Here is a 17,500-nt window from a genome sequence, read left to right as displayed (position 1 = left end):
GTTAACTTACCGACAGGTTCTAGCAGCTCTGGTAAGATCAATCAGCTCAAGAAAGGAGAAGATGTGATGAATTAGCTCACTCTGTCAAGGTAAATATTCAGAGATTCTCTTAATGATGGCTTATCCTTGGCTAAACAGCAACCTTTGGTTCCTATAAAGACAGTCCATTGCACCTGTTTTGCAGGAAAAAAATTCACATAATTTTGCAAAAATTATGTCAAAGTTCAGTGGGAAACCAAATTTTGGTGCTTTACTCTCCCACCGACACAGCACCATTTTTTGTTTATTGCCATTCTTTTTTCACAATTTCATCGATCTTGATCCTCTGAAAGTTGTTCCTAAAGTACAATACATGTACCCATTGCTAAAAACTGAAGAGGATTTTTTACATGTACTTTTTTCTTGAACTTCTCAAAGTTTTAAATTTTATTGACTGCCAATTGAGACAAAAGTAACCAGCTGAAGATTGGTAAGTAGGTTGCTATTTGGGCCGGATACCCGCCCTTTTTGACAGTCCTGCAATGTGGCCTGTAATTTGGTAGGTAAGATCCAGCGCTCTGCACCACAGGTGGACTGGATGGTAATGTAGCCTTAATTTTCATTGTTTTCTTAGGTCTACAAGCTACCTGGAAAATGCTAAACTCCTGGCCCCAGCTGTTAAAAGGCCACTCCACAGATAACTTTATCCAGTGGATAGGTCACTTTCTAGAGTATAAAAATATACTTAGGGCGCTTTCCTTTTGTCAGAACTGGCCGGCCAGACCAAATAATTTGAAAAGAAATTGCAACAATTTGAAGAAACACTTGCATGATAATCCCTCACATACTTCTCGGGAAGTATACATCATCTTCGACTTGTGTTAATTCGGATGCGTTGTAGAGTTAGTCCTTCAAAATACCTGGTCTGGCCGGTCAGTTCTGTCGAATGGAAAGCGCCCTTAAAGTTAAAGGCTGGCCAAGATTTTTCTTCCACACATTTAAAGTAGATGTGCTAAGAGTGTGCATATTCACAGTTAGGAGGGCAAATACTTGGAATCTTTGCAGGGAATGAAACTGATGGTTATAGAGACTAATAATAACAACAACAACAACAACAACAACAACAACAACAACAATAATAATAATAATAATATTTAATCAATCAAAGGATAAAAATAGACATGACTTTATTAAGATCTACCAGATAAAGTTACCCAGCCTTAAATGTACAATTGGGGCCTGTTAGGAGCCCTGTGATTTCTTTAGTACAAATGTATGTGCAAATCATTTTGATAAATACACACCTCACAGAAAGACTCATTACAGAACTTATTTACAAAGAGGTATAGAAAGTAACCAAAAAGCCCTCAAAATTAGGCCTACCGGTAAAATATCAAAGAATCCATTTTGAGTCAAACTCTCTTTCTCTTCATTGAGAGATAGCTGCCGAAGTAAATGAGCTGTTAAAGACATGTCAGATTCACCAGGTAATGTGGAAGGTTTTTGCTCTGTGCAGGAAGGACTTGAGGCTGGAATTCCCGACAAATATACAGCATCAAGCTCTGTGTAGTAATTCAGATGTTGTTGGTTAAATTCCAGGCGTATTAAGCTGAAATAAAAATATTTAAACTTGCTGTGAGACTAACATTACAGAAAAGTTAAGAGGGTCCCCAATAGGGCTTATGGCAGGCGGGATTTTGGCTTTTTGGAGCACGGGCTTTGAGATTCTAACGACATATGGGAGCGGGATTTGGGATTGCATTTATGGATGGGACGCAGGATTTGACGTTATTATGAAGCAGGATCCGGGAAATCGTTGCTTTAAAGCTATGAGATCCAGAATTTCTGATGGCCAGATCTTTAAAATATTATCAACTTTTGCCTTTGGCAATGATGGAAATGACCGGGAATTTAAGCTGAGCATTCTCCACCATGCTAACATGTGCAATTTGTGATCCCTATGGTGTGCTCTTTGTCTTGAACTTTGGCTGTAATAAGAGCCAGTTACACAAAGGCCTCATGACCTTTGTTACTTGTAACCACATCACGTTTTTTTTACAAGTGTCTTGTTTATGCTATAGTGCATAGGCCAAAATTATACTGTGGTATTTGAAAAATTGTTGCACGGCACAAACGTAGCTGTTCACGATGTACATGATATTATTGGTTGTGTGGCTCCTTTTTATGAGAAGTGAAAGAGCGGAAATAAGAAAGAAATACACATGAAAGAAGACAAAAGAAGTACAAACAGAGAGGAGATAATGCAGTTCATTGAACAAGCAAACAAACACCACCCTACAATTAAATTTATGGCTGCAATTTCAGATACAGAAATGATACAGAAATGGCATTTCTGGATACAAACACTGGCATTTACAAAAGCAAAAGGTTCAAGAGCAATTCAGTCCTTGATGTGCACACACACTTCAAACCAACTGAAACATTTCAACACAGCCCCTTCTGATCCTCATGCCACCCACAATGAGTCAAAAAAGGCTTTGTCAATTGGGAAGCTCTGAGACTTCTCAGAACAAACTCTTCTAAAAAAATATTTGATGAGCTCATCCAAAATTTTAAATCACGCCTACGTGAAAGAGGTTATCCCAAGAATCTTGTTCAAAGGACCCTCTCAGAAGCGCAATTTAAAAATAGGAAACTGGACAGACACTCCTTCACAAACCACAGAAAAGCAAACGAATCTTGCCTTTCGTTACACAGTTCCACCCAGTAGCGACAAACTTGAAACAAATCGTCAAGAAAGACTGGATTTTAATAGAGCTACAACCATTGACTCAAAGAAATCTAAAAAACCCGCCCCTCATATATTATAAAAAGAGGACGGTCAATCAAATACATGTAATTATAATTATACTTATGATAGCCAAATTACAAATTAAACTGAAAGGCTAAAGCAGGTGCTAGGGAGTCGTGTAGGCCTGTCACCTTGGTACACAGCTAAACTTACAACCGAGTTTAACAGAGTGGAAAATATGAACAGATTCAATTACTACTAAAAATGGACAATCACATATCATTTGGGTTCAAAACTGTTATTGTATGCGAATGCTACAATTAAGGTCAATTGGATCATGAAGGTTGGTGGAAAAAAGTAACAAGGTGTATTCTAAACCAAATGTCATTGTAATTGACGACGAGGTTTGGATATCATGCTGTGACGTCATGACCGGGATCGGGATAGGCCGATAAAAATCGTTCGGGATGAAGGGAAAATTTTGGTCGGGATGGCGGGATTGGAGAACCCTATTGGGAACCCTCAAGTTAAGCTCTTACTACACATTAGAAACATTTTTATGCACCAATGTAACAAACTCATGAAGCAAAATTGTGAAATTCAGGTAGTTTATTCACTTTTACCAAATGCTAAAACTAACCCACTCCACTAAATAAGGAATGAGACAACAGTTGTAGAGACATTTTGGCTCAACAAGTTGAATAATTTAGAAAACAACATACACTCAGGTACTTTAAAAGGAAGAAAAGTTAACAAACTTTGAAATTATACCCAAAAATCACAACAACAATGCCAAAAAAACCACAATATATCTTATCAAAAGGCCAACCCTCACTCACTTGGTAGGATAATTTATCTTCTTTAATCTTGGAGAGAATTTTCTGGCCTTTGCTGGACACTTTTGAGGTGAACCAGACCAAAGAGTTGTCCACCTTTCAAAACAAAACGGGCATCAATCAGTCAAAGCGAATTCTTACCTTCCTCCTTGATAAGACCTACAAATAACTTAGGGCAGGTAGAAAGAAAGCAGCACTTGATGTGGTTTTCAGTTACCTTGTGTAGTCAACCCATTAATTATGAAAAGAAAATGTATGAATATGCAAAAGCTTATAATCATTTAGCAATTTGTTAACTATCTACTAACTAACTAACTATTAACTAACTAACTGACTAACTAACTAGCTAACTAACTACTTGTAAACCTACGTTACTAACTAACTGCTGATTGTAGCCCAGGTGGTATAGGGGAGCTACATGTAAGGGTCAAATACCTTACATGTATCTTTATAAAAAGAAGTGCATAATCTCTTAAAAGAAGAAACACTAGAGTTGCCAGTCCTCAATGCATCAAGCAAATTGTTCCATAAATACTGGATCCTGTTAAAAAATGTTCTCTTAAAAAGTTCCGTCCTACCTATTAATTTTCAGTTTATTACCATTATCTCTCATCTGAACAAAATTGAAAATACCAATTAATTACGGTAAGTGAAGACTTAAAATGCCTGCACTTCAGTTTATAAAAGGTCGAGAGGTCCTTGACTCCCCTGTGGTAAACCAGTGGTAACAGGTTCAGATGTTTTAGGCACTCATTATAGCTAAAATCGGGTAACCTCGTCGCACATCGTTGCACCCCTTCTATTTTTTTTATCATAGTAACTGATTTTGGGCTCCAGATTTCAGAGGCATACTCGAGGTGAGAACGCATAAGAGAATCACTTAAAGGGATCTCAGAGTTGGTGACAAAATGTTGCCCCCGTTGATAGTGCAATGAATGAAACCCAGCACTTTGTTAGCCTTGTTCACCTGGGTGTGGATATCCCTGGTGAAAAACCTCAGAGGATCCTTGAAGATCTTCAAGGATCCTTAAAGATCCTCAAGGACCTGCAAAAGATCTTTGAAGATGAGGATCTTTCAAGGATCCTTGAAGGATCTTTGAAAGTTCTTTAAAGATCTTCAATTGCAATTAGGAGTTGTAAAGATCCCCAAAGAGCCAGTGAGGATCCTGTGAGGATCTTACAAAGATCCTAGTGAGAGTAAGTTTCAAAATCTTGGTATGGATCCTTACAGATCCTCAAGAATTCTTTGAGGATCTTCCAAGGATCTTAAAAGGATCTTTTAACTGATCTTGAAAAGATCTGTATTAAGATCTTTGAAGATCCTTGATAAATCCTCTATTAATCTTTAAGGATCTTTCAAAGATCTTTGGAAAGATCTTTGTAATCTAATCAAAGAGATCTTTCAAAGATCTTCATGACATCCTTGAGGATCTTCACAGATCTTGATAAAGATCTTTTCAAGAACAGTCAAAGGATCTTTTTAGGATCCTTGAGAGATCCTCAAACAATTCTCGAGGATCTTTTAGGATCTTTATAAAGATCCTTTGAGGATCAATCAAAGGATCTCCTTAGGATCTATGAAAGATCCTCAAGGAATTCTTGAGGACCTTAACGGGATTTCTATCAGGATCCTTAAAGATCCTTAAAGGTCTAAGACAGATGTTTGGGGGAACTCAGTAATTGCAATAAATTAGTTACCATTGCATCTTTAAAGGGGGTTCTTGAACACCATTAGGATTTTAAAGGGATTCATCTTAAAGATCTTTTTGGGATTTTTTTAAAGGATCTTTTTTGGGAGTCTTCAAAAGCTTTAGGGAGAACCTGTTGATACCTCAATTAAATAATGTCCTGTACCTTTTTTGTCTCAAGAATTAGGATCTTTTTAGGATTATTAAAGGTTGTGACTGTCGAAACTGAGAAATAATCTAAAGGAGTAAAGGAGTTCATTTATACCAATAAATAGAAAAATCAGTGAAACAAAAACCCAATTGCGTTATGTTACACGATACCTTATTAGATTTTATCAATATATTCTGACAAAAGAATCATTTTATTAAAATTTTATTAAATGACAATGGGTTAAGTGACAAGAACCGGAACGCAAAACATCACTAAAGAAAGTGCTATTGCTCTTGTTTATACAAGGATCATTACTTCATTGTCTAGCCAAAAAATGCATCAAATACAAATAAACCAATTGTTTGTTCTATAAGAGATCGTTTACTTATTTACATGCACTAACTTCAAATGAAGTTAACATTAAGTTGCATGTCCAGTCTGAAAACATTGTAACCTGACCGTCAGCTCATCTATCCCAGTTATAATTTGAAGAAAACCATCGTCCAAAACTTGGAAACGGAAGTGAAGTGGGAGCAATGGGTGACGCATGTTCTGTCTCACTTCACCGAGATTACTAAAACTTAAACTTTCTCAAAGCAAGCTTCACTTGATGACCTTCGAATGACTTCCTTCACTTTTCAGTATAGCGTTTGTTCTTGAACCAGCGGGAAAAACCCTTAAACGATCCCCTCGAACATCATTGAAGATCAGCCATCTTGGATTTGAGCCGCTCTGGTCAGCAGTAGGCCAGCACCAAAAATTGCGGGCTCACACCAGCCACAGATCGATGGCGGTTATTTCGATTTTCGGTTTACTGCAAGTCCTTATCATATTTTAGTTCTTTTACAATGTAAAATGCTTGTCCACTGGAAGGAATTGCTGATAATAACTCACCTAAAGAGGTAAGCGTTGGATAAAACAATTTTGATGCTAATTCCAGGGGCTTTTGTCCTATAAATCAAAGTGCAAGTAATGTTCTATAATTTATAAGCTTAATACAAAGTGCGGGCGCTGTAACGTTTGTGAAGTGTCTTTCTGTTTACAAATAACGAAGCTTGTAGTGGAAGGTTTTCATAATCCTTCAGAAAAATAACCGACAAAAAGCAAAGCCAACGAAATGGACATTCACATCGAATTTAATTATCCCGGTTTAAAACGCAAAAGAACGCTTGATTTAGTTACATTGAGTCTGATCTGAGTGTTCCTACATAAACAGCCAAATGTTGACACTTCCATTGGGTGCAGAGATTTCTTCTGGGATATGGTGCATGAAATTTCATGATAAGTGGTCTGTAATTGGTGACCAAAGTCCACGATATTCTGTTATGTAAGCAATGAGAACCCAGATTTAAAAAATATATATATGCTTCTTTTGTTTTAGACTCCATTGCTGTTGTACTCAAGTCACCATTAAACCACTGCAATGAGCACTTTTTATAGCATTGTAGTCAAGTTGTCACTGCCTTGAATTTTTGAAGAGGTTGGAAAAAGACAATAATTATAATACTATGTATCTTTAAATCGCATTGTCCAGAGGAAACCAAGCTTAGGTACAAAGCGAAAAAAATGTTGTAGTTACTCTAATCCTGTAAGCTAAGCTTATGTTAGGTATTATTATGCAACAACTACAGTGATGGCAATGACGGTGTACAGAAATAAAACAGGAACCCACATATACATGTAAGAACTTTTACAAGTAAGAACGGTTTTGGCTAAGACAGTCCTATTTTAGCCTACAATTTTGAAATGGATTCTTATTTGAGAAATTTAGTCAAACACTGAATACACAAATTTAATATAACAAGCTCTACCAGTACCATGCTTTCCCAGCAGCAATGATAGTACCATTGTTTTAATGTTGCTTTAGTTTTGTTCTGTTTATCATGCAAAGCTTTGTACAAACTTCAGAAATGGCCCAAAATAGGCCATACCCACCAATGACAAAACCTCATTATTTTATTCTAAGAACCTGAGTACAGTCTGTAGCCTAGCCTTAGCCTACAGACTGTAGCTTGGAATAACTTGGTTCTTACACTGTATAATAATTTATTCAGGCTTTTACCGTACCTTTATCAAGCAAATATTGTCACTGTAGTATTAAATATATGACTTACATGACTTGTTCACAATGGAGGGAAAAAAATAATTAGTGTGAGGTTGCAGCTGCTGTAATAGAAGGGCTGGAAGCAAAAACCTAGTAAGTGACAATGTTTGGCCAACTTTTAGTGCTCAAAACTAGCCCAAATTTTGCAGGTTGACTGGAAATGAACTTAAGAACATTGCTCTGGTAATTTTTTATGCAATTTGAGCTTTATTTTCAAGAAATAAGCTATGCAAAAATACCATTGGCTTCATGTTTGAAAACAAGGGAATCAGAGAAGCGGCACTTACCTTTCATTGTTCCATTAAAATTTAATGGCATTTATAAACTAATATAACTGTGTGTCGATAGCTCAACTGAATGATATGCACAGCAAAGTACACGACAGGTCGGTGGTTTGAGCCACTGATCAGAGTTATTTATTTAATTTTTTGTGCATGTCTCATGTAACTTAAATTTAACAAAGATCGATAAAATCGCAGAGAAAATCAAGAAAAGAAAAACGAGAGAAACATCTCTGTGCAAACAAAAGAAAAATAATAAGTCTGATCGGTGGCTCAAACCACCAAGCTGCTGTGTACTTCGCTGTGCGCATCATTCGGATGAGCTACCGACGCATACAGTTGCATAAAGCTTGTGCTATTAAATTTTAATCAAACAATGAAAGGTAGGTGTTGCTTTGCTGATTCCGTTGCTTTCAAATGAGGAGCCAATAGTATTTTTGCATAGTTTATTTCTCGAAAAAAAGCTCAAATCGGATAAAAACAATACCAGGGCAATGTAAGTTCATTTCCAGTCAACTTGCAAAATAGACTGTTTTTGCTTGTACATTTTGTTTTCCCAATACAGATTATGTCATAATACTCAGGAGGTTAATTGGTCCTTTCTTTTTTCTTTTGTATGTAAATCCAGCCAGCCCCGTTTACGGGGATAAACCCCGATCAAAATTGGATTGATAATGAGGCAGACATATTCAAGACATGCTTGCATGCACTCTTTTTAATGAGCAAAACAAGGACTAATCCTCCTGAGTATTATCACATGATTTGTATTGGGAAAACAAAATGTACAAGAGAAAAAGGTCTATTTAGGCTAGTTTTGTGCAAAACTAAAAATTGACCAAAAATTGTCACTTACTAGGTTTTTGTTTCCAGCCCTACATTATTGTATCTTTAATCTCCATTTTTTTTATGATTTTGACAATGATAAACACATCTATGCAAATAAAGAAAGTTTAAATGATGTTTGTGCCATATTGTTGTTGTTGTTGTTGTTCACGGTAGTTAATAGGAATTGGCCATTTCCAAATTCACTTTAAATTAGCATGTTTCAGATTTTCCATATGACATCCTGGCACTTATCTTAACCGTGAGGTGAATCAAAGCCATAATTGGCAGTAATCTTGGTTCTTGAATGGAGCCACAAACATCCTTGAAGATCATTGGTAAGAATACTGAATATACCCAAAATAATCACAAAGATCTTGACAAGATCCTCAAGGATAGATTAGGATCTTTGAAGATCTTTGGTAAGATTATTGAAGATCCTTACAGATCTTTGGTAAGATTCATAAAGATCTACAAAGATCTTAACAAGATCCTCAAAGGATCTTTTAAAATAATAAAGATCCTTGAGGATTTTTTTTTAATTCCTTGGTAACATTCAGGAAAGATCCACAAAGATCTTAACAAGATCCTCAAAAGATCTTTTAAAATCCTTGAAGATCCTTAAAGATCCTCAAGGATCTTTGGCAAGATTCTTGAGGATCCTCAAGGATCTTGGCAAGATCCTTGGGGATCTTTAAGGATCTTGGCCGAGATCCTTGAGGATCTTTGCAAGGAATTTTGAGGATCTTTTCTAAGATCTTTATTAGGATCCTTGAAGATCTTTATGACGATCTTTGAAGATCCTTAAAGATCCTTTGAAGATTTTCACCAGGGATGATCACTGATTAGAAGCTACACTGTAGCTGTATCTGACATAAGTACCCCAAGATCACGCTGGACTCCCACCCTGCTAAGAATCTTCCCTCCCATTTTGTAGTTATAAATAATTTTTATGGGGTTGCCCTCCCTTGTTACAGTAACAGTACAGAGTGAACATTTGTAAAGAACATTGAAGGCCAGCTTCCAGGTTTCACTCCCCAATCAACCAGCTTGTCAATGTCGTCTTGTAGCAAAGCACAGTCAGAGTGAGGTCTTATAGCACTGAAGCACTTAGTATCGTCAGCAAATAAAGGCAATGTACTTGAGTGGGATAATAAACTTGGCATATCATTAATAAATAAGACAAAAAAAAGCATGTCCAACGAAGGAGAGAACCCTGTGGGACTCCATGAGGTAATGGGTAACCAATCCTTATTACAGCTTTTGCCATCTACGGTGTTACCACACCCTACAGCCTATTGCCAATTAAGATAACTCGTGAACCATTATGCAGCAATGGTCCCTTAATTCCAGACTGATCCAGCTTACTTGATCAGGTGTGGATGAGATACTGAATCAAACGCCTTCGAAAAATCCAAAAAAGCAACATTTGTTTGTTCACCATGGTCGATTGTTCTGACCATCTGATGTACTGTATCCGGGAGCTCAGTGATATTTACCATACAATTCAACAAGCAAACTAAATTGTAAGTCATTAGTTGCTACAAACCCAGTTTTGGAGTAAGCAATAGTGATAATTAGCTAGTGTAACACACTTCCACTTTCTGCCACCATTTCTGTTTTGGATGTATGCTTCAAGGACAGGTATGTCACATAATTATACCGTATTACATCTATTCAACCTGCTCTGCTATAATGCACTGACTGTAAGACTGAGTGCTACTGCTGTAGAGTGTAGCATCTTTTAAAATCACCAGCTCTGGACTCAATTATAATGATTGGCATTACACAAGGTTCAAGAACATGTGAGCCCTGTGAAAACCTTTGGATGTGATCTTTAAAAATCCTCAAAATCTCAAATTGTTTCTTATGCAGACCTTTACATGCAGTAGATAAAAAGAGAAAAGGGCCACTTGATGGAGAATATACTTTTACATTTAGGATATTCTCCAGGACACACACTCTGTTCACTAAGCGTATTGGTAATGGACTCATATACCAATTAAAATTCTCTGAGAGATTAACCACCGACAACACTGGGGGTCTACAGTCACTGTGTTCCTTAACAGGAAGGGTTATATGTTGGGGCCTTCCACGAAGACTTGAAAGTCTTTACCATTTGCAGAAGTACCCCCGGTAATTACAAACAAGAAAGTGCTGTCTCCTCAGATATTTTTATCACCCTGAGTGTGGGTTCGACTGGGGTTTGGAACCTGCAATCTCCAACATGAAAGTCTGATGCCCAACGAACTGAGCCACCAGTTGTCTGTGTAGGGTATGGAATTCCCACTGCAATCAATTGGGCCTTATTTGCAAGACGGCCATATTGGCCATAGAGGATAGATTTTGTACCCTGACCCTCAAGTTGAAATGTTTGGGGACGAGTTTCGGTTGGGCAAAACAAAAGTTTTCAATCCCTCGGGACTCAACATGGCCGCTGTGTGATTAATGCCCATTATGTGGACTGGCACTCATTCAATAAGATAGGAGCTTTGCTCTGTTATGTGATCCAGTCACTACCTAGGTTGTGAATCACAAGTAAACAGACCTTGGATAGAGACAGAATGTGAACCACAGGCTGGTTTCTGGAAAAGGGGGAAAACCACAGAACCTGAACCTGAGGGTTGATAATCAGTTCAAACTCAGAAAGGTTAATTTCAATTGTTAACCACCAAGATGTGACTCCTTTCCAAATCATCGAGAGGAAAGTGCTGTCGATACAAGCTTTTGGTTTTGATTAAAATAGGCTAATTTTTATACCACTAATACTAAGGATCTTTGCAAGAAGCTATGGAGGTGTCATTTCCATGAGGATAAATCTCATTTCTAAAGGCAAAGTCAAAACCAAGTCACTGCAGCAGTTTCTCCAGAGATATTTCGGGGGACTACAGGAAGGTTTGCAGGGGCATTGCCATGTGCTTTGGCTTGAGTCACCTTGTTGCTTGCTTGCATGCTTTCCCCTCCCTCCCTCCCATATTGTGGGGTAAGTATTCAATCCACACACTGGTTTCATTGATGCGTTGACAAGTGCTGTGGGAGGTGGACTGTGGTTCAGTTACCATGGTGACCTCCTTGCTACTGAGAAGAGTGCTCCTCTTCTCTTGCTACCTTTATGGCACCTACCATCCAGTAAATTGCTGTAGTGTTTTAAGACAAAATTAAATGAAAGAAAACTCTTTTCTTGGATTAAAAGCTTAGTTCTTACCTCTTGCTACAATTTGCTTGAGTTGAATCAGATTTATCATTCAGCAAAGCCAAAATCCGCACCACAGCACCGGGGTTATAAGTCTCCAAGATTTCAATATCAGTGGGAATCACACAGTCTTTAAACTCAAGATCTAACAAAGTTAAACAAGATGTCACTTGTGCTTCAGTCGTTACTGGCTATTATTAATCAGTCTTTTATTCAGAAGAGTAGAGAATTTAACAATGAAATAACAAGAAGTGAAAGCCAAAGGCAGTGGTGTAAGTTCATGATTAGAAGACAGAGAGTACAAGGAGTCTTATTACAAATTGAGTTATTCCTGAAAACTGGAATGAAACCAATAAATTACTCTTTAAAAGGTTAAAAAAAAAGCTGAAAAAAATCAATATTCACCTTACCAACAAAATCCTCACTGATAAAACTTTTTCTGGATTCCTTATTAATTTCAGTTCTGCCTGAAGGAGCTAAATTCCACCATGGTCCATACATTCTCTAAATGAAAAAACCCACAATTTTTGAGAATTTTGGCTGCCATCTCACCACAATAAAAGTAATCATGCCTCTGCCCTCCTTCCTAGAAAATCCTAGGTTCATAAATTTTTATTGGTTGTACTTATGGAGGTGGGGGAGTGTCATGTACACAGGGTTCTTGCTAAGTTTTTGAACAGGAGGTAAAAAACAATAAATAGCAGGTAACTTTGTTACCTGTCCCTCTCTCTGAGGGTGTGGGGGCCACGTTGGCTCCTGGTGGGGGTGCAGGGGCAAAGCCCCCTGGAGTTCCTGGGTTTCAGTGATTCAAACTGTCTTTTGACATGTCTCGTGGCACTCTTTTTCACGAGCCAATGAAGTATTGTTATAGTCTAAGTCGTCATTTTTATTTATGAAATCAGTTATAGTAATGTACTCTTTTGATAAAATGTTGTAATCAATCTACTGTAGATAAATAATTAATGCTAATGCCAATAAACAAACTTAAATTACTCAGTTTAATTAGTTTTAATTTCCAAATCAAGTTACTATATTCCAACAGCATCCCAGTCTGAGAGTCTTATTCCTAAATATTGTCAAAGAAAATGTATCTCATGGGACTGCTGATTTTCACTCACCACCGCTTTTCTTACGCTTTGGTTGAAAACCAAATTCCGACAGACCTTTCCGTCGTTTTCCATGCGTGGATGCCATGTTGTAAACCTTTAATAATGGATTATGGGGGGTTTCCCCCGGCTGCAGGAGGAATGGAAAGGAAATATGGTGGACATCGTTTCGAGAAATGAGTTGGCAAAAACAAGCTGGATTGCTTTACGAAATGGTATATTTTCGAAGCAATAACATGTGCCAGATATCTTCACAGGATTGGTTGGAAGGGGAAAGGAATATTTTCCCATAAACGCAATGTGATTTCACCATTGAACAGACGAACATTCGTTGGATAATTTCGGTAAATATGTCAATGAAACAGCCGGTAACACTTACTTCAACAGCCTGTAAAAATACCGGTAACCGGTTACCGGCTCTTAACAAGAACCCTGTGTACATGTCGCAAAATAGTACAGCAAGAGGCTATTTTTATTACCTAGTTCTACCTACAGGTGTACCATAAGCTACATATACTGTACGTGCAGATTCATTGCAGTGACTTCACGGCTCTCGGGATTGGCTCCTTGCACCGATGGCTCAGTTGGTTGAGCATCAGGCTGTCACGTGGGAGGTCGCAGGTTCGAACCGTAGTCAGATCAACACTCAGGATCTTAAAATAACTGATAAGAAAGTGCTGCCTTTGAAATTTCATTGGCAAATTAAATGGTTAGACTTTCAAGTCTTCTCGGATAAGGACTATAAACCGTAGGCCCCATCTCACAAATATCTTCTATGTTCATAAGTTCCTTGTGGGATGTTAAAGTACCCAAGCACTATTCGAGAAGAGTAGGGGATAAAGTCCCCGGTGTTGTGGCTGTCCTGTTCTCTCCAGCAGAAGTGGCCTGCATGGCGGTGATGTCTCGAAAAAGGCTTGTGGTGTATGAGGCCACCTAAGCAGAAACAGCCACAAGTCAAAAAGGGACTTTGCCGAGTGCTGGAACATATAGATGTATGTATGCCCTCAATATCGCACCCTAGCAGCCATCCCCCATCCCCCCTGATCAATGTTGAAATGCTTTGTTTCGTGTACACTGTAGCAACATTGATCAGGTGGGGGAGAGGTGGGGGAAAAAAGAGAGCTCGTTTTTCATACTTGTGATTGCAGTTAGTCCAAAGGCAGAATTAATTCTCAACAATTGTGTCCGAGATTGTAGCTAAGACCCTTCAAATACAACAAACTACTGCAAATAAAGTTTTTTTTTTCCTTTTATGTTGGTAAAAGACATTCGGATACAGATGTTATATTAACCCACATACCAAAACAAAGGACTGGGTGAAGTCGCCATAACTTGGAAACTTGTAACTACTTCCGGCAAGGTTCGAAGCTGCGTAAGTCTGCGAATGTTCTCCACCGTACTGACTGGAAAAGGAAATAACTTTAGTCGCAAACTGCCGAATTGGATCGGAATCTGAGAGTGTATTCTCCATTAGGAAGTGAAAAATCGAATAAGTTCTCAATTTCAGACGCCATAAGTTACATGTCACGCTGTGTTTCTGTGAAGAAGGCGCGGCTCGGAAGTTGCTGCAGAACTTCCTCTTCATGTAACGCTTACGTGAAAAGGCTTTTAATTAATTAGTCTAATGCAGCGGTTTTTGTAAGACTAATTTGAAGCCCCAAAAAGAAAATCTGGTGCATCACAATAGAAAAAGAAAATGCTCTTAGGCTAGGCTTAGAGCTGAAACAAGTCTCGATTGATTCCATTTCTCTCGTCGCTTAAAGAGGATATTAACAATAATGAATAATTAAAACTGCTTTTGTGAAAGCAACAAAAACAAAACAAATTTCAAAAATCAGTTTGAAGACAATGATCATTTTACATATCATCCTTACGGCAGTTGCTTTTTCCACTAATTGGGATAAAAATAATCATAAAGTACGCTGTTTTTCAATTAAAAAAAATCTTTCTGTGTACACTCTGTGATACGTAAACCACGTATTTCATTTTTTGGCGTCAGTGTGACATGAAATGGTGTGATGCATTTTCCGGTTCGTGCGAGCTCTGCGTGTATGTTTACAGAGCTGCAGAGCTAGGTCTTTGTGTCAGCGATTTAAACTTTAGATCATGCTTTCTCGCTAAAACAGTCCATTTGTGTGGCTAGGCGTCACCCCAATAGCTTCTAAACAAGTAGATTTGGGACGGTGTTCATCGCGCTGAATTCCGGAGTGAGCGCAATTGTTGAAGCGTGGCTCCTCTTCACTTCTGAATTGAAATCAATTCCAAACATTGGTAAAGCATTGCATTTTTCTTACGTGGCATTTAAATACTGTTTAAACAAGCAAGACTAGTTGTCCACAATCATGTCCTCGAGAAAAATCTTCAACATAATCGTCATCACTTCGACGTTCTGGTTCTCCGTCACCGTGCTGGTTCTCATGTTTAACAGTGAAGTAACGCGAGAATCGTTAACAATGCTCAATGCTCCTCTAGTTACGGACAAAGACCACCACTACATGCAAGGCGCCGGTGTCAACCCTTTACGACCGGTTGAAAAGCACATTAAATATCCATGGGAAAAAGACTCTTTGAAGCCTGATCTTGAAGATAACGATGGAATGTTATCAAAGGCGGCGAAAGCGGTATTGAATGGTGTAATATCAACTAACGATGAAGGCTCCAGACCGAGGACGGTTTATGATGCGAGCCTAGCTAAAAGGACAAACCCCGGTGGGCTAGGAGAGAACGGCGAAGCGGCGTATTTGACATCTGATGAAGATAAAAAGCTTTCGGAAGAGCGATTTGGCGATCACTCTTTTAATTGGGTGTTGAGTGATAAGATTTCTTTAGACAGGACGTTGAAGGATGTCAGAAGTGACGGGTAAGTGGATCTTTAAATTTGGAATTTCAATTAGCTTTGAATGCGAACTTGCTATAGGGAAGATATCTGTTTACAAACATTGCTTTTGTTATTCAAATTTGCCAACCACAGGAACAAAAGAACCTTTGTTTTGTCAGCCAATGAGGCTCTGGTTGGCAGATTAATGACAACAGATGACGTCAACGATATCTTCCCTTTATATGCAGAATCTTCAGCTTTGGAATTTAATACTTTTTGCTCAGGTGGTTGAGTGTCTCAGTGCCCAAGGTTGCAGGTTCGAACCCTTGGGGAACATTACACCCGGGGTCTGTTAATAACTACGAAAAAAGCGCTGCCTTTATCATAATTATATCTGCAAATCGTTGGACCTTCTGGTACAATGTAGGCTCTAGCTCACAACACTATGGTACCTTAAGGAACCCACAAACACTGTTTGCAAAGAGCAGGAAATGGAGTTTCCAATGTTGTAGTCTGTCTTTGCCAGGGTGTGGTTGGCCTGGCTGGATTAGCTTGAAGCTCTGCTGAGCAAATAAACAAGAATATTAAGCACTTAATGACTGGCCCCAAGGGAAACAGTGAGTTTTGTTTCCCCGAGACCCTCAATGTTCCCCGAGGCAAAGCCGAGGGAAACATTGAGGTCGAGGGGAATTAAAACTCACTGTTTCCTGAGGGGCCAGTCATTAAGTGTTTTGTTATACTGTACCTCCCAACTCAAAATAGAACAATACACAGATAAAATTATTTGCTTGACGTCGGCTGGCGTACAGATTTGCCGCCATTTCAAAGGTGCACGACCTGATCACGTGTGAGTCGAAAGTTCAAGTTGTTGTTGCCCTAGGGCGTCATGAAGGTTTGTTCGCCCTAGGGCGTCATGAAGTTTTGACCAATGACACGTGACATGTTGTCCTCCAATCAGAATACGTATTTGAGTTGGGAGGTATAACAAAGCCAGTTGTCAGGCTATAATTAGGGAGCCCGAGTAAGGACGAGGATGACAGCTACGAAAATGCCATAAAACAGTAGGTCAAATGAACAAACACATTAAGGCTCTGCATGAGGGATTTCTGCCAGCTGCTTCGACTTTCCTGATTGAATTTGCATTAAATTTAAATGTAACTGACCATCATCTAGCCTTGCTTTCAGTGAAAACCAATACCAATCTTCTGGAGTGAAGTTCTTGCATGTGTGCAAGAAAGGGCTGGTACAGTCTTTGTATTAAACGATTCCTGGTAAAAAAGTGTTTTCAATCTTAATTCAGATGGAATTATCTGGTTCTCCAGGTTCTCGTCTAAAACACGAGTTTCCCTGTCATATCAGTAGACCGTAGGCGCTTACCACTTTGTCAAAAAAATCCAGGGCTTCTGGTGAGAAAACAAATGGAACGGTTGACACCAATGGAAGTTTTCCTGAAAAAAGGACAACCTTTGAAGGTTGTGTTATTTTTCCACTTTTGCTGAAACGACCGGGATTTTCTGTACCATTTGTTTACACCACTAGAACCAGGCTTCGATGCGACAATTACATCACTTCACTTGGCGGGCTTTGGCCGCCACATTTATTTGTACCCAGGCTCTTGCAGCATTCAGAAAATTATGGACTCAAATGGGACGGCTCATTCCATTTGTAGGGAATATCCAGTACCGGTATTTCTCACCAAAAATTCTGTGTAATCAGTGTAATCGTGCAACAAATTAGGGAGCTCCTATCAAAATATTTTTTGTCTTGTTG

At 38.6% G+C, this 17,500-nt stretch overlaps 2 protein-coding genes across 4 annotated transcripts in view; one reads left to right on the top strand and one right to left on the bottom strand.

The window, feature by feature from the left end:
• LOC138046465 (F-box/LRR-repeat protein 4-like) overlaps window positions 1-14,470 on the bottom strand; it is a 32,299-nt gene extending 17,829 nt beyond the window's left edge. The window contains exons 1-7 of one of the 3 annotated variants that reach the window (XM_068893103.1): window positions 14,213-14,470; window positions 12,925-13,042; window positions 12,217-12,310; window positions 11,819-11,951; window positions 3,571-3,663; window positions 1,363-1,588; window positions 11-81 (exon numbers count right to left, since the gene is read on the bottom strand). In XM_068893103.1, the coding sequence (XP_068749204.1) occupies window positions 11-81; window positions 1,363-1,588; window positions 3,571-3,663; window positions 11,819-11,951; window positions 12,217-12,310; window positions 12,925-12,987 (680 nt within the window). In that variant the 5' untranslated portion in view covers window positions 12,988-13,042; window positions 14,213-14,470. The remainder of the gene's footprint in view (window positions 1-10; window positions 82-1,362; window positions 1,589-3,570; window positions 3,664-11,818; window positions 11,952-12,216; window positions 12,311-12,924; window positions 13,043-14,212) is intronic. The other 2 variants (XR_011131730.1, XM_068893098.1) reach the window with 2 other exon arrangements.
• Window positions 14,471-14,915: 445 nt separating this feature from the next.
• LOC138046441 (polypeptide N-acetylgalactosaminyltransferase 13-like) overlaps window positions 14,916-17,500 on the top strand; it is a 13,687-nt gene continuing 11,102 nt past the window's right edge. Inside the window, exon 1 of the mRNA XM_068893080.1 lies at window positions 14,916-15,772. Coding sequence (XP_068749181.1) covers window positions 15,255-15,772 — 518 coding nt within the window. The 5' untranslated portion in view covers window positions 14,916-15,254. The remainder of the gene's footprint in view (window positions 15,773-17,500) is intronic.

The sequence above is a fragment of the Montipora capricornis genome, chromosome 1 (genome assembly GCF_036669925.1).
Source record: "Montipora capricornis isolate CH-2021 chromosome 1, ASM3666992v2, whole genome shotgun sequence".
In the NCBI taxonomy this organism is placed as follows: Eukaryota; Metazoa; Cnidaria; class Anthozoa; order Scleractinia; family Acroporidae; genus Montipora; species Montipora capricornis.
Note: the sequence above shows the minus strand (reverse complement) of the source record. Positions and strands in the feature narration are given on the sequence as shown.